At 37.3% G+C, this 24056-nt stretch overlaps 1 protein-coding gene across 1 annotated transcript; it reads right to left on the bottom strand.

Annotated features, from left to right (window-relative positions):
* Window positions 1-324: 324 nt before the first annotated feature.
* LOC131034597 (2-alkenal reductase (NADP(+)-dependent)-like) lies at window positions 325-3849 on the bottom strand. Its single transcript, XM_057966135.2, has 6 exons — window positions 3547-3849; window positions 3256-3439; window positions 2961-3127; window positions 1327-1409; window positions 862-988; window positions 325-780 (listed from the first exon to the last, which is right to left on the bottom strand). The coding sequence occupies exons 1-6, from the start codon at window positions 3799-3801 to the stop codon at window positions 523-525; spliced, it is 1074 nt and encodes a 357-aa protein (XP_057822118.2). The 5' UTR covers window positions 3802-3849; the 3' UTR covers window positions 325-522.
* Window positions 3850-24056: the final 20207 nt, after the last annotated feature.

Raw genomic sequence — 24056 nt, 5'->3', positions numbered from 1 at the left:
TATCCCATGAATTTTGTAGTGTAGTTCAATATTGCTTAAGCCTCCCTCATGGGACTCCACCCTTAATAAACTTCCTTTAATCAATTCTATCAGATTTCCACAATCCATGATGATTAAAAACTTGCACACAATCAAATCCAGAAGCTATTCACTTGATTAAACTTCCCTTAGTTTTAGCTAATTGATGAAAATAGAAAATTCTATGTCCTACAATAATTTGATTTTATGATCCGAAATTACTCTTTTCTTTTCTAAAAGACAAGGGTGAATAGATTTTATAATTTCAAATAATTGTTGCAAATATTGTATGTAATCACCCATAGATTTAGGAAAAAAACATTCATTTATTTATTATATTCAGAAGATTTCAATACATGAACATTTCCTTTTAATTTTGCACCATCCAATCTATTATTTAGAATATATTTTACTATCCCTGTAGCCAAATGCTAGTTTTATTATAAGAAATTTCAGTGCCATAAGAAGCTTTCCACGGAGTCTCAGAAAGACGAATTATGCTGATTAGTTGGGTGTGAGCTGAACGAGAACTTTGCCTGTATTCCCCCCACTAAACAAAGAATTGAATGCTTCTAAGAAGATTTCTATACCATGTTTCACATCTTCTTTGTATTTGATTTTACCTTGTTGCATATACCCTCCCATCTCCTTAATAAATTCCTCACTCCGATTAAGAAACATTCCACCAAGAAACCCTTGCATTTTCGCACATTTCCCTACCAAATTTACAAGGTTTCTGACTCCATAACATTTCTCCCATTCCTGCATCAGATTCATCCATGGCATTAGCATTCTCCATAAAGTGTTATAAACTCCAAAGCTCACAGATAAAATTTGCCTTACCTGGTTATATTGAGAGATCATTCCACATACGGGAATTCTAGCATTTATATTGATATGATTGAGAACAGCCTCCAACATTTTTCCTCCCACATTTTCAAAGTAAATGTCTATTCCCCTTGGAAAGTACCTGCTCAGGACTCGCAAGTTATAACTCAATGAAACAAGGCTGACTTTACATGCTTCACTACTAGTTTGTAATTGAATTCAATGTGAGGTTTTTTTTTTGAAGGATTTTTTATTCTGATGATAAATTAGGGAGTCTGATCTAAAATGTTGATGAAAAAACACTACACAATTAAATCTAGAAACTTGAAAAAAACAATATTTATATTTATTTTCATCCCATGTCTCTCATTTATTTACCTACACACTTAAAACAAACTCCAACAAACATATAACGTATATTAAACTATATACCATATGTAAAAACCATTCAATTTCCCCAAAAAAAAAAACTAAACTTACTTGGACAGTGCTGCATCCAAATCTGTCTCCGACTTGTAATTGAAGGCATCATCAAATCCAAATTCTTCTTTCAACATTTTAACCTGTTAAAGAAATAAAGCCATTGGGTTAAACAATTAGTGAAGTTTGGATTCTAATAATATGTGGTTTAATAGATTCGTTATGAAGGGAAAAACAGAAGGCTAACTTGTACTGAACTGGTTATCACATCAGATATCATAACTATAGACGTACACCAAGTCTGGCATACTTAAAAAAAGGAAGTCACCCAGCAGCCAGACTGTCTCGGCCTCAAATAGAAAAGGATCCAAACTCTTCTATTTGCATAGTTTGAAAAAGACTAGACTGTGGGTTGGGGCAGAAATAAATGGTTATCTAGTCTCTAGAATTTACCAATACATTCTTTTGACATCATTTTGATCTTCACCTCCCTAATCCCCATGCTCTCATCACTGTCAATCCCCTTCACTATTCCTCACAGTCACATCCTAACACAGTAAAACCCTAGCATAACACTGTAAAACCCTACTAATACCAAGTATCTCTTCCATTTTGATTTCAACTTTAGCTCTCAGCTTCTTCTTCCCATTGTAATATCAGTTTTTGGATCCACATCTAGGACCCTAAGACCATGCTTCTGATCATGCACTCACCTTGCAATTTCACCACCACCTGCTACAGCAGAGTACAGGATGAAACTCATAGGGGAATCAACAAAAAATCTCTTGGATTAATTCCTACCGTCAAGGCCTTTCTGCCACTTCCTTCTACATCATTTCTCACAATAAGCATTCAGTACCAGGAAGACCCCACCTTACCATATCATAAACGCCTATCCATCTGATAAGACCAATTAACAGGGCCAATTGATTCTCAGGCCAATAGATTCACTATCAGCAGGGTCTAAACAGGATTTGGTAAAGGACCAATCCATTAATGCAATAAGAATTTCACAATTATGCAAATGTTCATTTGTTATTTTTGGATTTGATTGTGTTAAATACTTTATCAGTTCGAATCATGGTCAATGATTCATCATCAAAATGAGATAGAGTTGAAAAGAGTTGTATTATGAAAGGAACAATCCATTGTTTAACTCACACATCTTTTCTCTCCATCAGACCAAGCCCTTGATTGGGCGCATTACCTCCTAATACTGAGAAAAGGTAACGGCTCAAATTTTTTGAGCCTCCCTGAGGCATTCAAGGTTATCATGTCCAACAACCAGGCTTTACTAGAAGGTGAAACCATCCATAAGTCCATTAAGCAGCAAAAATTTTCATATTCGCAAATGATATGGGAGTTACACCCATTTGCTTTGATCATTTTGTTTTCATAACAGAGATATAAACAAAATCTACTAAACCCCATCTTAACATAAAATTTCTAACCATGACCATCAAACAGATCTAAACTGGTTCTACAAACATCAAACAGATCTAAACTGGTTCTACAAAACACTAGAAATTACCATGTTAGCAATCAGATCTTCCTAGGTTTATATGGAAATCTTAGAAGAGAACAATCAACGATTCACAAATTCTAGAGACATAGCAAGAAGAACATTCAAAGTCATGCAATCTGAACCAGGCTAAGCATTTAAGTAAAATTTGCAGAATACCAATAGAGATCACCTTTTGGTCACTACCAGCACTGCCAACAACCCGGCAGCCTTTGATTTCAGCCAGCTGCCCCACTAAGAGCCCAACTGCCCCTGCTGCAGCTGAAACTAGCACTTCATCTCCAGGTTTAGGCTCTCCAAGTTGCAGTAAACCACCCCAAGCAGTCATTCCTACCATTCCTGATGAAATCCACACACACTTTCAACCTCAAAAACAAAATGCCTGCTTGATGATGTACAAAAATTAACATATCTCAAATACAAGAAAACCTTAAAATATGAGCTTCAATAAAAAGATAGATCAGTACCCAGAGGCCCCAAATAATCAGAAGGTAGAGCCAAATTGGGGTCAAGCTTCATCAACATTGATCCTTGTACAGAAACAACTATGCTGTACTCGGCAACTTCAAGCATCCCAGTTACCAAATCATCCACTTCAAACCCAGAATTGGCAGAAACAACTACTTTCCCAACAGAAAGAGAAACGATGGGCTGTACAATGAACAGCATGTTATACTGCATCTATCTTTAAAATATTATAATCATTGGACAAAACATTGAAAAACTAATCAGACAAGGTTGAGAATTGAACACAAAACCTGGTCTAATTTAAAGTTGTCAAAATAGCGTCCCCAGTTGGTTTCTTCCTTCTTACGCCATGTGATTTCTTCCTTCATACGCCATCTCATATATGGATCCACTGAGACAAACAAATTCTGCACAATAACTTCTCCTTCCTTACATGCATTTAAGTTCAATTGGGTTTCTCTGATTTTCACATGATCATCCGTCACAGGCCCTTCATTGGCATAAGAAACTAAGACCACTTGTTTGTTCCTAACCATTTTCTCCATGTTTTTTCACTTGTGTGTAGGGAGAGGCCAGTAGTTGTATTGCGATTGTGCTTATACTATCCAATCTTGTCATATATTTATAGTATATATTGTAAATAAATATTTTTTTGTGTTTAACTATTACTCCTTGATATAAAAGTTAAAGATAACACACATTTATGATTACTAATAGAAATATGGTTCATTTAAGTTGCATATAATTTATATTTTACATAAAACGACACTATATTAATTACAAATGATATTTTTTTATTCAACTTTATTCAACTAAAAGGAATTTTTAGATTAAGTTTTGGTTGAATCTTTAAAAAGTCATTTTTTGGACACTGTGCACTAGATGTGTTGGTACGGCTAAGTTGGCAAGGTTGTTGAGATCCTTGTTAGATTTTTCATTTTTATTTTTAATATTGAAACAATACCACGGCTAAGTTGGCAAGGTTGTTGACATCCTTGTTAGATTTTTCATTTTTATTTTTAATATTGAAACAATACCATAAAAAAGATACCGAGATCGAACCAGTAGAAATTGCACCAAAATCCGTGGTGATTTACAATTTGAAAATATAGTAGTAGTATACTTACACATTCATGCAATTCAAGCGTTTAATTACTTTAGCCAATCAGAGTAAAGAATTAAAATATTTAGACAAGAAAACTATAGTGCAAATTTAAATTTTATTTTAAATAATAATAAAAATGACATTTATTTGTATTTTTATTGGTTTGAGTGGGTAAAAAATTTAAAATTTCTCACCAAGAAGATATAATTTTTTGTACTTCATTAAATTAAATATGACAGTGGCATTAAAAACAAAAGATACATCACTAAATATTTGAATATAAATTTTACCTAGCATAGTGCAAATTTAAATTTTATTTTAAATAATAATAAAAATGACATTTATTTGTATTTTTATTGGTTTGAGTGGGTAAATAATTTAATTTTCTCACCAAGAAGATATAATTTTTTATACTTCATTAAATTAAATATTACAGTGGCATTAAAAACAAAAGACACATCACTAAATATTTTAATATAAATTTTACCTTGTTTTACTCAGACTTCTTGTTTCAAGTTGTCTCACTTTGTTATCAAATGCATGGGGTCTCCAAATAACTAGCTGAATCCAAAGTGCTATTGGATAGGATTAAACTTCAGATTCTCAAGAAAAGAAAACTTATTTTTTCATTCCATTTTATGTTCATTGTGTTCATCATTTTTTAAGCATGTAGTAAGGTAATGAATCAAAATATGACATGTGTTCATGGGAGCTATGACCATTCCAATACATCATTTTCTTAAGTACTCAATAATTTACCTTTAAGACCTCTTAGTTGTACCCATTACATATAATACTAACATATTTTTCTCCTAGAGGTGTTGAAATACATCACATGCATAATTTTATTATGATGGTGAGCTATAAAACTTGGAATTGACAATGATGGAATATCATGTGGGACATCTAATGTTTCTAGTAGTTTCAGAGCAAGTGTAATGCATTTGTAAAATTCTAAATTTTATTAGATGTGATCTTTAATAGGATGTTGGCAAGAGATTAATAGCCTCACACCTTATCAATCATTCATTCCTCAACAAAATCTCACAAATTAAGTAGCCCTACAATCTAACAATGTCCATGTAATTCAACAACATCTCACACTATGTGTGTGTGTGTGTGTGTGTGTGTGTGTGTGAAGAAAAGTGGATTGACTAAAATCTACAAGTTAAATAATCTAAGTCATGATAGGTGTTGCTAGATTCCTCTTGAAATGGCTTGAACCTTAACAATCCATAAATCACAAGGTCAATCAATTTAAAAAGCATCACCTAGGACTCACAATTACAATTATATTAAGAGTATGTTGCATTTTGATTTTTTGCATGTCTTACCTTAACAAACCAAATATATGCATGCATTTAGGATAGTCTATATGTTGCACCAAGAAAGTGAGAAGAGGATTGCTTAGAGGTATTATCAAATGGAAATAGATAACACAAAGTACACTTTTAATTAAATTATAGAGCCATCCACATAAAAGGTCTAAAATTTTGTTAAATTGATTACAAATGTTACTTATGGATGTAAATGTTGAACAATTCACTCAACCTAGTTATATATTGTCCTCTTTGTCTCTCTTTGTCTCATTTGTCTAAAAGCTAGCCTTAGTAATAATATTGTTCATATAATTGGCTTAAGATTTATCCTATAGTTTCTTTCTTCTCTCTTAAATGGGATGAAATCAAATATAAGGTAAAATTTTGATCTAGACATGGTATAAAATAAACATAATTTAAAATTAAATATGCAAAAACATGCGAGGTGATATTATGGTTCATAGCACATATGAAAAAATAAATTCTAATTATTATTTTTTCATTACATTTTATATTCACCGAGTTCATCATGTTTTAGCATGTAGTGAAATAATGCATTAGGTCAATTATGAGGCTGTTGAGTGAATTTTATGCACAATCCATTGATTGAGAGGCCTTATAGGTGAATCATTGAGTACTATGAAAACAAGTGCCACATAGTGGCTAGTACTTACCTTTTTAGTAAAAAAATGTTTAGTTAATAGATGAGTTATGACATGTGTTTCAACAATAGTTTGAAATAATATATTCAAGGCATATGTATTACAAATATCGAGAGAGTACCCACAATTGTACTTACTTTAATTCTAAGTTTAACAACCCTTCACAGTTCAAAGTTTAACCCTAACCTTAATTTCTCTAATTTTAACATTAACATTAATTTGCATTGTAGCCCTAATACTTAACCTAATTATAACTGTAAATACAATCCTAATCCTATTTTTTCCTTAACTCCATCCCTAATCCTTAATCTAAAAATCTAACCTTAATCCTAATTATATTTATTAATAATAAATGTAATATAATTGTGGCATAAAATAAATTAAGCCATCTTTATAACCATTATTACTTAAAATGTATTAGCATGTTTGTAATTAAAATTTATGCAAAATAAAAAAAATAAAAAAATATTACAATTAAAAGAAGATTTCTGAATTGATATTAAAAAATTAGTTAGATAATGTTGTTAATATAAGATTATTGTTTACCTATCTAACTATATTAAAACCCTTAAAACAATATAAGACTATTGTTTACCTATCTCTAGAATTTATGTACAAAAATATACTAAGCCCCAAATGTAGCTCTCCATAGACAATTGCCAACTTTGAAATGGTGGCATGAAATGGTTTACCAAAAGTTAGTCTCTTATCTCTCTTGTTCTTTTTATATCTCTTATATCTTCTCAAGCTCCGCTTTATCTATGATCTTATCGCTCTAAATTCTTATCTCCATCTTCCTATTTATCTATCTTAGGGCAAGTCCCCATGTAGCTGCTAAGCTTAATTTTGCTAGCAGCCACTGCTCAATATTTATAGGAGCAATTTATATAGCTGGTGGCCCCATGAATATTTAATTTTACTGCTTATCTTTGAAGCAATTACCTTAAATTTTAGTTTTAGATGAAAAAATGTATGTAATAATTCTAGAGTAAATTTAGGAGAAAATATTGGAAGCAAATAAAAAGGAGGGAAAGAAATTTGTGGAGCCACATATGATTTTTCTCAATAAGCAGTTGCTGCTTATTTTAGCCCCCCCTTTTTTTCAAAGCTTATTTTTAATTTCTAAGCAGTAGCTGTTCCACTAAAATAGGAAGAGATTCCAATTTATCCAATTCCCTTAAATAAAAATCTAAAATAGGAAGAGATTCCAATTTATCCAATTCCCTTAAATAAAAATTTGCATGGGGACACATCAACTGCTTAAATTTAAGCAGATAATTCACTTAAGCAACCACTTAAGCAACCGCATGGAGATAGGGGGTTACTCTATAACTCTCTCCTCTATTTGTATGTATCATTTTTTCCTCTCTTCATTTCATTTTCTCTCTCTCTATATAGTATCTGATTTATTGACTCATCTTTTATTTCACTATTATATTTAACCTCACAAGAATATGTTATTTAACTTTATTCTATAATATGTAATATTATTTTTGAATTATATAAAATATAATAATATAAAAATTTAAAATGTCCATACAGAAAGCCTATAGACTTAAATATATTAAGTTTAAACATATAAATATCAATTTTATAAAAATCAAATTTATTTTAGGAAAAAATAATAATCACTTTTATTTGGTGTAAAACAATTGATTAATTAAACTTAATGAATGCAATAATATTATCTAAATACTAATAATTACCATATAATTTTATATTTTAATATTTTAAATGTAATTTATGCCTTATTTTCTTTCATTTTGAAATTCAAAGTTTTTTAATTGATTTATACTTGGGATTGAAATTCAACTCTAATACTTTAATGCTAAAGTTTTCCTTGAAAATATGTCTTGTACTACATGCGCAAAGTAGTCTTTGCACATGAACCTCAAAGATTTATGGAGAGAATGTCTAAATATTAATAATTACTATATAGGCTAGTTTTATATTTTAAGTTTAATTTTCTTTCATTTTGAAATTCAAAATTTTTTAATTGATTTATACTTGGAATTGAAATTCAACTCTAATATTTTAATGTTAAAGTTGTCCTTGCAAATATGCCTTCTACTACATGTGCAAAGTAGTCTTTGCACATGAACCTCAAAGATTTATGGAGAGAATGTCTAAATATTAATAATTACTATATAGTTTTATATTTTAAGTTTAATTTTCTTTCATTTTGAAATTTAAAGTTTTTTAATTGATTTATACTTGGAATTGAAATTCAACTCTAATACTTTAATGCTAAAGTTGTCCTTTGCAAATATGCCATGTGAGAAAAATGGTCACATCAGACGATTTTGTCCCCTGCATATGACATCCATCGTGTCCTAAAGCATTTCAACCATGCCTAACTTTGATTTTTTAGGCACTGGCTATCCAGGGGAAAATTTGCACTGCCTAGATAGCCGTGCTTCCTCGGTCCGTGCCCCTCCATGTACCTCTATATTAAGGAAGTTTGGTTCCTCGATGGGAGAGACAGGATCGTACCTGCAATCCGTCCGTGCAACCTGCCAATCTGACGGGGATTTAACTGCCGCTTTCCTCGGACTCTGGCCAGCCAAGTCCGGTTTTAATATTTTTCTAAGATTTTTTTATTATTTTTTTATTTTTTAAAAGTTATAATTAATAATAATATAATAAATTAATAATGAATTATATATTTAAATTTTTTAATAATAATTTATATGTTTATATTTTTCATTTTAATAAAAATGTTATATATATATATATATATATATATAAAATTAATGTTAAAATCAATTATATGTTAAATTTAATTAAGTAATGTGTTTTTAAATATAATTAAGTAATTTTAACATACAAATTTTTACTTTCAAGACTTGTAATGATTTTTTAACATATATAAATTTAATATAAGAAATAAAAATTAGTATGTTAAAATTACTAATAAGTAAATGATTTTAACATTGATTTAATTTTTCAAGATACATAATATATAACTTAACATATAGTTAAGTTAAATTTACTATACATTTTTTTTTTAATGTTAAATTTATGTATCTTAAAAAATAAATTAAATGTTAAAATCGTTTAGTTATTAGTAATTTTAGCAAACAATTTTTTTATTTCTTATGTTAAATTTATGTATGTTAAAAAATCATAGTCAATCTTGAAAATAAAAATTTGTATGTTAAAATTGTTTAGGTAGATTTAACATATAATTGATTTTAACATTGATAATATAAAAAAATAATTATATATATCTTACAATCACTATATATTTATATAAATTATTTTTATTAAAATAAATAAAAATTTAAAAAAATAAAAAATTTAAACCTATAAATTATTATTAATTTTTTTAAAAATATATATTTGACTGATTTTCAAAACAACCCACTAGTAATTTTGAAAAATATATATATTTGGATTTTGTGCTTTTATCTATGAAAGATTATATATATAAGTTGAAACAAAATTAAATTTGGGTTCGACGTGAGATAAATAAAATGATTCTAAATATAATTTCAAATAAAATATAAAAGTAAACAATGTGAATGAAATCAAATACTTAAAAAGAATTCTAAATTAAAATAAAATAACTCGTGAAATAATTTTTTATAATTAAATGAGATAATTCTTCAACAAATAAAATGAATTTTAACTATAAATATAGCTATCATTGAATATTAAAATTAATATTTATATTATTATTAAAAAAATTATAATATTATATCGACATAATTTGTTTTTTGATCAATAACCAAGATAGATTTATATTGCTTAAAAAGGAAAGATTACATGCTTAAAGTTGTTCACCAGCATGCCACAAAATGGGGTCTCGCCCCTACAAAACCATCAGAACCCGAGATAAACACCGTACCTACATGGCCTACCACCCCAAAAACAAACCATACAAAAATGCTTCCCCACCCAAAACTTGACAACCCCCATGGGGCCAGCCTATCGAAACCAACCAAGGGCCTCTTCCCTTGAGAAATTAGGAATGCCCTGACTGGGATCTGCCATAGGTATCTCTCGCTCGCCACCTGGCAAGGTTCCCGGCTTGCCATCTCGAAGCAAACTGCACTCCACCACCTTCGCGCTCTTCTGAGGGATCTGATGACAGACCAACGGTCGCCCATCTTCATCCAATGGAGCCACCGACTTAAATGGGGTTTGCTTGCCACACATTTTTGCTCTTTCCATCGGTCCCAACTCCCGCACAAACTTTACGACATCCCTCCACCCCTTTCTTGCATTCTCCATCTAAGGATCCATAGTTCGGGAAGCCGACCAAACCACCAATGACTACACATCTCCCATTTCCACATCGAGCCGCCGCCACGGCCCTTGCACCACTCTCAGACCTTTGCCAATCTCTGCATGAGCCACCACCTCCTCCAGCCCACTCGACCATTTAGGTCTCAAACCAAGGACATCACCCACAACACCTCCTCTGTCAAACCACCCACCATCAGGGCCAATGCCACAAACAAGGATGAGATGTCTAGATTTGTACGCGGTCGACAGTCAAAAACCAGAAATTCTTCCCTAAACATCAAGTGCACTGCCCTCCAAAACACTTCCCCATCAACCCTAAAAACATTCGACAGTTGATTACAAGAAATTGAACCACGGAATGCAAGCATTTGTCCGACAGTAGACGGGGAGAAATTGGCTTCTATCCTTCCCCACTCTCGCGTCTGAAACTTGCACTCACACACAAAACCAAAACCAACCACTGCGAAATGCCAGAAAACCAAGGGACTAGGCCCTAAAATAGCCAGAGCCACACCATGAAATAATTACTCCACACGTAACACCTCAAACCAAGCATCATCATGTGATCAGTCTGCCAATTGCTAACATCATCACTCCTACGCCATCATTGCAACTTGCAACTAGATTGAAGGTCATTAGCCACATGATACATCTCTTCCCTCTACACCAGTGTGTCAAGAACAAATCACACCAAACTCTACTCCACAACTCGGGTTCGCTTTTCACTTCTTAAACACTATCAACCAAACTCAAGAGGACACACATTTTGTAGGTCCTTAAATAAATTAAATTTGTTATCCAAAGAACCATTAGCACCAACATTCGAGAGCTTATCAGCCTCAACGTTTGCTTCCCTGAGAACATGTGATACCTTAAAATCGTCAAACCCTCTCAGAAGGTGATTCATCCTTCTAATATGTTTGTCCAATTGCCAGGCCTCCATCTGAACCTTAACAATCCCATTCAGCACAATCTGGGAATCCCCCTCAAGATGGAGTTTCTTCACCTCCAATTTCTTTGCCAAAATAATGGCTTCTATAGCCGCTTGACACTCAGCTTCATTGTTCGTACCATCCACCAACCTCTTAGCTCCAAAAGCTAGAATACTTCCACACTCATCACAGGCTATGACCCCTACCCCGGAGATCCCGGGATTCCCCCTAGAAGCCCCATCAAAGTTGACCTTGATCGAGCCCTTATCTAGCGGAACCCATTCCTGACTTTTGTCGCCCTTCCTATGAGGATTAACCCTCAAAAGCCCATTAATAGGCCTAAATTTAATCAAGGTCCAACTCACCAGAATAGCAGCATCAAACTGAGTGAAGGGAGTCTTTGCCAAGTTAACTTGGGAAGCAGCATTAGTGACTAATTCTGAAATGGCCCTCTCCAACCTGATCAAAAAGCGTTCCATAGTTTCTGCTTTATCCTCAAACAGTCTTCGGTTCCGTTCTTTCCAGACTTCCCACATTACAGTTGAAGGCATAATCTTCCAGATAGCAGCAAAGGTTGAAGACTTACTCAAAGTTGGCCACGATTCCAACCAATCGCATAAATTCCCTACCATCGGTCCCTTCCAACTCAACCTCTGCAACCCAAAACGCCAAGCTTCCTAAGCAAAATCACAATTCAGCAGAAGATGATCCACCTCTTCCTCCTCCTTCTTACAAAGCACACAATGGAATGGGCCTGCAAACCCCATTCTCTTGAGTCTATCTCTAGTCAAGATCCGCTTGTTACCTACCAGCCAAGAGAAGGCACTCGCTTTCAGTAGACAATCTTTATTCCAACAAACCTTAGCTTCCCAATCCACCTTTCGGCCTACTGCCTCCAACAAAGTATACCCCAGCTTGACTGAATAACTACCACTCTTTGCACCACACCATATAATTTCATCTTCCTCCCTAGAGCACGTCACCTCTTTGCTATCTAGGATATTCCTCAATAGTCTTTCATCTGCCTCCTCCGGGCCCAGATCATGGGGATACTTCCATTTCATTTGCTGACCCATTTCAGAAGATTCTTGAGCAAGGAAATCACTCACCTTGGTACCCCAATGTTGAAAGGTCTTTAGAATAATCCGCTAGGGGGCCCTGGTATCCAAAGATGGACAACTGTCCCAAGAATCCTGCTAGAAACTCACCTTATGACCATCTCCAATCCGCCAGGTAAGGTGATGAGTAATCAGACTCCTGCAATTCACCAAAAAGTTCCAGAGAGCTGATCCTCTCAGGGGATTTTCAACCGTGAGAATCCTCTCCATGTCACCGCTATCCAAATACTTAGCTTGAAGAATGTGTACCCATCTTTGCTTTGACTTGCTATACATCTACCACACTAACTTTTCCCCCATAGCTTCATTGATTAACTTCCAGTCGTGAAGCCCCATGCCTCCTCCCCCTTTGGGTTTACACACTCTATCCCAGGCCATCAAATGAATTTTGTCCTGGTCTTGATTACCATTCCACATAAATTTTCTCATTTTCTATTGAATATTCTTAATGATTGTACCTAGGAGTTTAAAACAAGCCATGGAGAAAATCGACATTGCCGAAATAACTGTCTTCAACATCAAAATGCTCCCAGCCAACATGAGCCACTTACTTTTCCAGCCCTCCATTTTTTCTTTGCAACCATCAAGAAGCCCTTTCCAAATCTCTGCCTTACCTGCTCCAGCAAAGAGTAGCATACCAAGTAATTTCCCAGGTAGCTAACCAATTTTGATTCCAAAGAGTCTGGCTATAGACCTCTGAGACCTAGCTTCAGTGTGAAAGAAAAATATCTCCGATTTTTTCCAATTTATCTCCTGACCAGTGGCCCAACTAAATCTATCCAACACTTTTTTCATCACTGATGCTTCTTGCATGGAGGCCACTCTGAAAAGACAAGTATCATCTGCAAACTATGAATGGGTTGTAGAATCCAGTCCACGGACTATCTCGATTCCTTTCCACAACCCTAAGAACACTTTCAAGCAATCAATCGACCAAGAACTTCTGCCCATAAAATGAAGAGAAAGGGGGATATGGGATCCCCCTGCCGAATGCCCCTCGAGGTAGGAAAGAAACCTTGGGGGCTGTCGTTAACTAAAACCAAAGCTGTAAACTGCATTACCATGCTGGAAATCCACTTAATCCAAGACTTGCTAAACCCAAATTTGGCAAGCACAGCCAAAAGAAAAGACCTGTCAACTCTATCATAGGCTTTCCGAATATCTTGCTTTATAATCATTCTTCTCTGTCTTCTCTTCATGGCTGTGTGGATTGCCTCATGAACCACAATAACCCTGTCCACTATATTCCTCCCAGGAGTGAAACCACTCTGTTCACAAGAAATCAGCGTGTCCAAAATCAGTTTAACCCTGTTAGCAACAACTTTTGAGATGATTTTGTAAATAGTATTACACAACGAAATCGGACGAAAATCCTCAAAGCCCTTTGACTTATCTTTCTTTGGAATAAGTGCCACTAGAGTACAGTTGAATTCTTTCAGAATAAAACCCCTAGACCTTGACTCTTCAACCACCTCCAGCAACTCACCACCAAGCAAATCCCAAAAGAACTAGTAGAAGAAAGCCTGGAAACCATCCGGACGCGGTGCTTTCTCCCCACCCAAACCGAAAACAACATTTTTCAATTCCTACATAGAGATAGGTTCCTTGAGCATCCTATTATCCTCCCTAGAGACTAAGGGAGGGATTACCTCCAAAAACCCTGCTTTCATACTGTCCTAACCTGACTCGCTCTTCCTCCATAAATTCCAAAAAAAAACCATCGCCTCCTTGTTAATCCAAATAGGATCCTCTGTTAGGGTCCCATCCATGAGTCTCAGAGATAAAATTCTGTTGAGGCTTCTCTTAACCTTCACCAAACTATGAAAAAATTTGGTGTTTCTATCTCCAGCTTTAAGCCAATTCTCTCACAATTTTTGCTTCCAGAAAATCTCTTCCCTTTATAGAACTTCCCCATATCTATTAAGCAGGTCTTTCTCCGTGAGATAATCCACTGTTAGAGTAATTAGGTCTTTACTTGATTAATTAAACAATATTTGTTTAATTCTTTAAGTTCCCAATTATCTTTTTACACTTAAGCTAACATTAGGTGCATATTAATTAATTATTATGTGCAAGTCTAGGGTTTTCCCTTTTTAGGGTTTCTTGACCTATTAGAGGTTATTTTTTCTTTTCATTGTATTATCTTTTCACAATACTTTTTTGGTGAATTGGAGCTCTCATCTTTTGAGAATATTTTTTTGTGTTTTGTGTGTTCTTCAGATTTTGCTTCATTGCTTCTCCTTGTAACAAGTTATTCGTCTTGCAGAAGATCTTCAGGCTATTATGGGGTTGTATTTCTCAACTCCTATATGGTATCAGAGCTTAGATCTGTAGCTACCTATTCCTATTTTTTGAGAATTTTGCATTTGAAGGAGATCTGGGGTTTCAGGCATTTTTTTTGTGCTTAGGGTTAAGGTTTTTTTCTAAGCACTTTGGGCCTAAATGGACCTCACCATCGTGCTCAGAATGCCCAAAAACCCCTTATAGTCATATAAAATTTATCCATTTTTTAATCCTGAGCATCTGGGTGAATTTTTTTCTCCCAACCAAGACGTATGGCCCTGACACGCAAATCGAGAAAAAAATTTCAAATTTTTTTTTTTGCTTTTTACGGCATGCAGGCCAATTTTTTTTTGATTTAAAAAAAAAGCAAAAAAATAAAAATAAAAATAAATCACAAAGCATTTCACAAAGGCGAAAAGGCAATTTTTTTGAGGTTTTTGACCACCGGACCTAACTGTCCGGCACCGTACGGTGCCTACAGACCAGTCAGGCCGGCCCTCTGGCTACCCTGGCCCCCGCTGGCTACACACTCTGGCAGCCCCGCCGCCCTCCGTCCACCCCGACCCTCGACGACTGCACACTCCGGCAGCTCCGCCAGCCTCCGGTAGCCCCGCCGGCCGTTCCCTCCAGCAACCCTCTGCCCGGCCAGCGCTCCGCTCAGCCCGAGCGCACCACCTCCGCTCAGCTACCCCCTTGGCCCGACTAGTGCTCTGCTCAGCTCGGGCTGCACCACCTCCGCCTGGCCAGAACCCCACCTCTGCCCGGACCACCACCAGCGCCTCCTCTCTAGTCTTTTTGAGAGGGGGTTGGTTTTTTGGGCCTAGATTTCGCATTCGAAGTCAGATTTAGGCGAATGAATAGGCGTCGGAAAGGTGATTCCGAGCTGGACCTCGTGGTGGTGGATTTTTTTCCTGAATTTTCAGTTTGACTATATTTTTTACTAGTCAAAGTCGGGCTTCTTTTTTGCACTTCTGGGGCCGTAGAATGGGCAAACAGACTCCGTTTTTTGAAAAAAAATAGGCATTGGGAAGCTCGCAACATGCTCTATTCAGATTTATAATCTTTTTTCTTAGAATTTTCACTAGGTACATGAGATATAAGTTTGAAGTTTTTTTTCTTATGCACTACTTCCTTCTAATTACTATGTACTAGGGTTTGGGTTTCTCTATTGTGGGGGGGTATTTTTTTTTCTCGCTTTCTGTCATTTATATTAGAAATCAAGAACACCTACACTCTCAAAACAAAAAAACCCTTCTGCATCTTCTGTCTATTCTAAAAGATCACATAATGAAAAAAACCAACAAGCAGGTGCAGGTGTAGAGTTCTTTTTGTTCTCATGGCAGATCCTTCAGTTGAGTTGTTGACTTCACACAACTATCACACCTGGAAGCCCCGCATCATGAGGCTTCTCAGGGAATGAGGGTTGTGGGCTTCTTTGGATGAGGTTCAGCCAGTACTGCAGCGTCCTTATGAGATTCTTATGCACCGGAACAACCTGGATGAGGCCATGGGTTTGATCTCTTTGCATGTCTCCAACAGTCTTCTGTTTCACCTTGATGAGTTGCTTACTCCTCGGGATATGTGGTTGAAGTTTGATTCTCTCTTCAGGAGGGTCAATGAGATTCGGGCATTACAGATTGAGGCAGAGTTGACTTCTTTGTCACCTGATTCCTTTCCCACTATTGAGGATTTTTTGAACAAATTCAAGACTACTAGATCTGTTCTTCAGGGATGTGGAAAGAACAAGACTGATACCGAGTGCATTCATTTGATTCTTTCGAAGCTTCGGGGTCACTTTCAGTTTTTTGCCTCTGCTTTCTACTCCACCATGGATGGCTTGGGTGCTCATTTCAACATGCCTACCTTTGATGTCTTTTGTGAGTGATTGTCTTGTGAGCAGTCTCTTCTTTCTCAGTTGGATACACTCTCAGGCTCCAAGAACAAAGCATTGTTTGCTCAGTCCTCTAAGGAGAAGGAGAAATAGAAGCAAAAACTGAAGCCAAAGAAGCCTTCTGTAGGTACTGAGAATTCCTCCAAGCCTGCTCCTAAGTCTGATTCAAAACCATTTCCTCCCAAACAAGGGAAATCTTCACAGTCTGGTGAGTCTTCCTCCAAGACTAAGAAGAAATCATCAGACACTTGCAGTTTTTGTGGCAAGGAAGGACATCCCGTTTCCAGGTGTTGGAAATGATTAGAGGCTTTAGAGGAAACCATGCAGCAGCATCACATTTCCTCACCTCAGGCGTCTTCTCCTTCCACAGGGAAAGGTCATGCTCTCACTGCTAGAGCTTCGACCTATGGGTCCACATGGATTCTAGATTCTGGTGCTTCTCACCATATGACACACACTCGGCAGTTGGTTACTTCTCTTGCCTCTTGTGGTATTTCACAGATTGCAGTGGGTGACTCAGTTCAGCTTTCCGTCTTGGGTTCAGGTTCTGTCTCTTTGGATGGGGGTACTCTACAAGATGTTCTGGTTGTCCTTGACATCTCGACGAACCTCCTGTCCATTTATCAGATTTGCTACTCTGGCTCTGGTAAGACAGTTGAGTTCTCACCACATGATGTGGTTATTCGGGACCTCCATGACCTTGATTTGGTTTTGGCTACTGGTAGTGTGGATTCTGCATCTCATCTCTATAGATTTGATGAATTTGAGCCCTCTTCGAGTACAGGTTCATCTCTCATAGCACATGTAGATTCAGTGAGTAAGTTTTGGCATGAGCGATTGGGCCATGTCAATTACAGATATCTTCAGCAGATGAGTACACAGGCACTTGTTCTTGGGCTCCCATAGATTTCCTACACTGATGGTGTTTGTCATGGTTGTGTGCTTGGAAAGCATCACAGAGATCCCTTTCCGAAGGAAGAGCCTCTCATGTTTTGGCACCCTTGGAGTTGATTCATAGTGACCTCATGTCATTTCCCACTCCTTCTTTTTCAGGGGCCAAGTATGTACTCACGTTTATTGATGACTTCTCCAGACACACATGGGTGTACTTTTTTAAGTACAAGTCTGATGTCTTTGATTCATTTCAAATCTTCAAGACATATGTAGAGAAGCAATCTTGTTGTTCTATTCGGTGGATACATACAGATAATGGGGGGGAGTATGTGATACAGGCTTTCAAAGATTTTTGCACTGAGCATGGTTTACAGCATCAGTTTACTGTTCCCTACACCCCTCAGTAGAATGGTGTCGCTGAACGCAAGAACAAAACTTTACGAGAGATGGCGAATTTTATGATTCAGTCCAGGTCCATGGATTCATCTTTTTGGGCCAAGGCAATCAATTGTGCCAACTATATTCAGAATCGGATGCCTCACAAGGCTATTCGACATATGACTCCTGAGGAGGCTTGGTCTCATGTCAAGCCTGATGTTTCCTTTTTCAGAGTTTTTGGCAGTGAGGCATGGGCTTTTATTCCTGATGCTCAGAGGCACGCCATGCAGTGGAAGAGCCAACCACTCATTTTTGTTGGCTACTGTGAGGATGTCAAGGTGTACAGGTTGTTTGATCTTGATTCCAGAGAGGTCCTATTTTGACGGGATGTTTAGTTTGATGAGCGCCTTCCCACAGTGGATACCCCGACTCCAGTGTCTACTCCTCTGCCTACTCCAACCACTGCATTTCTTTTAGATCTATTTAAGGATGATTCAGATGATGGTGCTGATGATCCACCATCCCCACCTCCACTTGCTCCACCTTAGATGCCCAAATGGGCTCGCCTTACTTTTGAGGCGGCAGGTCCTATGGTTGGTGATCCTTCAGATACTCGTTGCACTCATTCTCATACTGTGGGTTCTAGTCTTTTGAGTCATGCTATTTCCAATGATCCTTAGAATTTTTTAGAGGTGATAGGTCACCCTAAGTGGGATTGTGCTATGGAGGAGGAGTATTCTTCTTTGATGAAGAATCATACTTGGGATCTCTATCCTCTTCCTAAGGGCAGAAAGATGGTTAGGTGCCACTGGTTGTATCGCACTAAGTATGCTACTGATGGTTCCATTGATGAGTACAAATCATGTCTTGTTGCGAAGGGGTTTTCACAGGTTGAGGGTATTGATTACTCTGAGACATTTGCCCCTATCGCCAAGATGAACTCCATTCGCTTTGTACTATCTCTTGCAGCTTCCCAAAGTTGGCCTGTTTTTCAGATGGATGTGAAGAGTACCTTCTTGCATGGGGATCTACAGGAGGAAATCTACATGGAGCAGCCTTAGGGATTTGTGCAGGATAGTTCTTTGGTTTGCAAACTTCGGTGTTCATTGTATGGTCTCAAACAGGCCCCTCGGGCTTGGTATGAGAAGATGGATTCTTTCTTGCTCTCCAATGGGTTCTCTCGCAGTCACTATGATCACACAATGTACATTCAGCTTCTTGAGGGTGACATACTGATTCTTGTGCTATATGTTTATGATCTCCTCATCATGGGTAGCTCATCCTCTATGATTCAGCATATTCAGCGTGCCTTGATGGATCAGTTTGAGATGACAGATCTTGGTCTTTTGCACTATTTCCTTGGTCTTTAGGTGATTCAATCTTCTGATGGGATCTCTCTCTACCATCAGAAGTATGCTCTTGACATGCTTTAGCATGCTTGATTGCAAGCTTGCTCCCACTCCATTTCAATCAGGGGTTGTTTTGACCACCGCTTGCCCCACTCCTTCGGTAGATTCTACACTTTACATGCAGTTGGTTGGCAGTTTGTTGTACCTGACTCACACCCATCCTAATATTTCCTTTGCGGTTGGTCTTATCTCTCGATTCTCCCATGATCCTCATGAGAGTCATTGGCAAGATACCAAACGTATTTTGAGGTACATTCAGGGCACTAGTTCTCATGGCATTCACTACACATCAGGGGAACCTCACATTGTTGGCTTCACTGACTCAGATTGGGCTGGTGATGTCATTGATTGGAAGTCTACTTCTGGTTTTGTTTTTTGTCTTGGCTCTAGTCCTATCACATGGTCTTGCAAGAAGCAAACTGCTCATGCATTATCATCTACAGAGGCTAAGTACTGAGCTACTGTGCTCACTAGTCAAGAGATCTTATGGCTTCGACAGTTGATGACTGAGTTTGGTTTTCCTCTTGATAGTCCCATTGTTCTTTGGTGTGACAATCAGAGTGCTATTCATATTTCCTGCAACTTGGTAGAGTATCAGCAGACGAAGCACATTGAGCTTCACATGCATTTCATCCGTCAGTTGATTCAGGATGGTGTTCTCATTCTGGAGTACATTCCCACTTTTGAGCAGGTTGTAGACATCTTCATGAAACCTTTTGCATCACCGTGCTATCTTCAGTTGTGTTCTATGCTTGGGGTGAAGGAAGTTGTCTTTGGCGGGTCTTTATGAGGCCTTCCATCTTTCTTCTTCTTTTAGCATGTTTTTTTATCTCTTTTTGGAGAGGAGTTTTTTCCCATTGGGTTTTCTCCTTTGTCTCCGTTTCATAAAGTTTTCATTGTATTTGGGTACCTGATCAGGCCTTGTTGTCGAGACCCATCTTTCATGCTTTCAGTAGTTGTTATAGGTTTTAGCTTCTCCCTAAGTCTAGCTTAAGGGGGGGTGTTAGGGTAATTGGGTCTTTACTTGATTAATTAAACAATATTTTTTTAATTCTTTAAGTTCCCAATTATCTTTTTACACTTAAGCTAACATTAGGTGCATATTAATTAATTATTTTAATTAATTATTATGTGCAAGCCTAGGGTTTTCCCTTTTTAGAGTTTCTTGACCTATTAGAGGTTATTTTTTTCTTTTCATTGTATTATCTTTTCACAATACTTTTTTGGTGAATTGGAGCTCTCATCTTTTGAGAATATTTTTCTGTGTTTTGTGTGTTCTTCAGATTTTGCTTCATTGCTTCTCCTTGTAACAGGTTATTCGGCTTGTAGAAGATCTTCAGGCTACTGTGGGGTTGTATTTCTCAACTCCTATATCCACTTCGTCCATACCTTCTTCCAAGACTTTCAAGTTCAAAGCCCCGACTCTCCTTCAATCTTTCTTTTTTCATCAAAGATATTTCCAAAAACATCCCTGTTCCATCTTTTCAGTTTTTGTTTCACATAACTAAGCTTTTTAAAAAACTGATATGCCAATAAGCCTTCCACTACAAGGGCCTCCTTCCACTAACAAATCACCTGCTCTCTAAAGCCCTGCTCCCTTAGCAAAATCTTTTCCACCTTGAAGGGACATTTGAGCGGAACTCCATCCTTCTGCACAACCAAAGATACCGGGAAGTGGTCCGAACTTGAAATAGCTAAAATTTCCGCCTCAAAGACAAGGGGTGCCAAGTTCCAATCCCCCGCTAGAAATAACCTATCAAGTTTCTCAGCAATGTTGGATAAGCCCCTCCGCCTATTGGTCCAAGTAAAATTCCCCCCCTTAGCAGCCACTTCATACAAGGCATTGGAATCCACAAAGGTTTGAAAATCAGATTGAATCTTGTACATCCTTCTCACCCCTCCATGTTTATCCAAATAGGAGAGAGTTGCATTGAAATCCCCAACAACAATTGTTAAGGCTGGCCTTACATCCTCTAAAATCTTGTAAATTTCCTCCCAAAGATGGCACTTCTTCGCAGTTTTAGTGGGACCATAGATGTTGATTAAGAAACATGAAAAGTTCGAAATCCTTGAATTCACCTTTACCATCTGCCAATATCTAGAACTTGAGACAACTTCCACTTTCACTAACTGGAGGTTCCATAAGATTCCTAACCCACCTAAAGGCCCCTCTGAATCCACAAAGAAACCAGACCACCTCTGTCTAACACCAAGAACTCTAGCCGCTTCTTCACTACCTAAATTAGTTTCCTGAATGCAAATAACTTTCGGCTTCGCCTGATCAAAACCTCTTTTGATCAAATGTTGCTTGTCAGGGGCATTGCAGCCCCTGACATTCCAAGTAAGGAACTTCATTGCTGCCCAGGAGAGAACAGGTCTCTCCCAGAACTAAGAAGTCTGGTCTGCCCCTTCATGTTGCCTGCTTCCTCCAGCAACTTCTGCCTGTTTTTCCTACCTCTCATATTCCCTTTGGACATCTTAGCAGGATTTGCTTTAGACTGTTTAATGATCCTTAAATCTACCTCCCCTACCTCTACAGACAACCCCAAACAATCCTCACTCAACCCATCTTCATCATCAGACTCCAGCTCCACTGAGTTCACAAAATCCTCCTTGATTGGGGACATATAGATGTATTTGAGACTGCCTACCTTTTCCTCTACAGCCCCTGCATCAGTATCGAAACTCAAGTTCGTCGATGGTTTTTCCTTCATGCCACCAACCAGTCCCTCCATCCCAGGCCCAAAAGTGGGGAGCAGCAGGTGATGGGAGGGAATCCCCCCTCCATCGGCACCATCACGAGGAATAATCACAGGGTCTACCTCTGTGGCCGAGCCACCCATAGGACTATGATCTCCGCAAAGATCTTCTCCAGATGCTGAAGTCACATGAGTCGCTTCCACACTACCTGCGAAAAGTGGAAAACAATCCATGGAAGTCTCCCCCAACAAGCCATTCCAATTCGCAACAACCTCACCAATAGCAGGAACAAAGCCCATAGCTTGATCAACCAGCTTATCGACCTTTACATCTTTAGAAGCCAAGGACGCTTCAAACCCACCCCTTTCTGCAACACTATGTCGAAGCATCCCATCCAGTCTTACTGCCAGATCAAAGACAGGAACTGACTCTGCGAGTAAGGTATCTGGCATCTCCTTTTCTCCCTCTGTCACTGCTAACAACTGGTCCTCCAAAGCTCTGTCTGCCCTGCCCTTGCCCTTCTGACCTGCCTTGCAATCGGGCTCCTCATGCCCCCATTCTTTGCAGGACTTTCACTTCACCATGATCTCCTCGACTTCAATCTCTTGCCTCCAAAGGCACTCTGGATAGCGGATCTCAACGGCCTTGGGGAGCCCTGGGTGCAGTTTCCACATGATACAAATTTGAGCATACATACATTAGTCCAGTTTGTCAATAGCTTCATCAGATTTAATAAATCTCCCTAACTTATCACCAATCACCTTGAAGACTTCCTCCTTCCAGTATTCATGTGGGAGGTTGTATAGTCTAATCCAAACATGGATCTCCTCAATGGTGGCTTGTCTGGGATCAAAGTTGGGGGTCCAATATTTGATGTAAAACCCTATTCCCAGCATCATGAAAGGCCCATTGTTCATTAACTTATTTTTTTCCTCTTCTGACCCAGCAATGATTAAGAAGAACCCATTAGTTAGGGTTTTAATCTCAAAATGGCTCCCCCACTCCTCATCAACCCATTTCCTAACCTTGGAAAAGGCAGGCCAATCCCCTCCCCACTTCATGAAAAATGCTCTAGCGCACAAACCTTGAACCGATTCCTTCCAAGCCAGTGAGTTAATACAAATGCTAATAGTTCTCTTTTCAAACATCACCAGTACCTCCACAGAGATAGGGTTCTTCGCTGGTGCTGGGGTATTCTTCCCCAACCTCTCCTCCGTCTGTTTTTTGGAAAGTTTAGAATCTGGGAATTGCCCCATTTATTTTTACCTTGCTTGAAAGGGAATCTAGCTTCACCAAATCTACCTCTGTCTCTCCTCCTACAATCCAATTCCTGCCACTGCCAATGGTTTGCATGCAGTGGAAGCCAAGGCCGCCTGTTTTCCAGATGCCTGGAACCATTCTCCCATTCTCACGGGCGAAAACTGCCGCCGCTTGCAAAACCTAGCTTCCTCCTTCGCTCCATCTCACTAACATCATTATATTATATCAACATAATTATTATAATAATGATATATAATTATAATAACTATTAATATTAATATTTACATTGAATTATTGACTATAAATTCTATAATTCTTCAAAAAGAAATAAAAATGAAGTTAACAATATAAATAAAATATAATAATCATTAAATAATTCATAAATCAACTAGAATAATCATTGAATAAATTAAAAAAAACTAAGATTGTTCTAGATTTATTTAAGATATTTATATTAATCATGTAATGTAGATAATAATAATAATAATTAGATTGAAAATTGATTCATGAATTGATATAAATGAGTAGCTTGCTAATTATAGTTACAATCTAATTATATTTGATCACAAGGTTCATTCACCATTGTATCTATCCAACT

The sequence above is a fragment of the Cryptomeria japonica genome, chromosome 8, assembly GCF_030272615.1.
Source record: "Cryptomeria japonica chromosome 8, Sugi_1.0, whole genome shotgun sequence".
Taxonomy (NCBI): Eukaryota; Viridiplantae; Streptophyta; class Pinopsida; order Cupressales; family Cupressaceae; genus Cryptomeria; species Cryptomeria japonica.
This window is presented reverse-complemented; position numbering and strand designations above follow the sequence as displayed.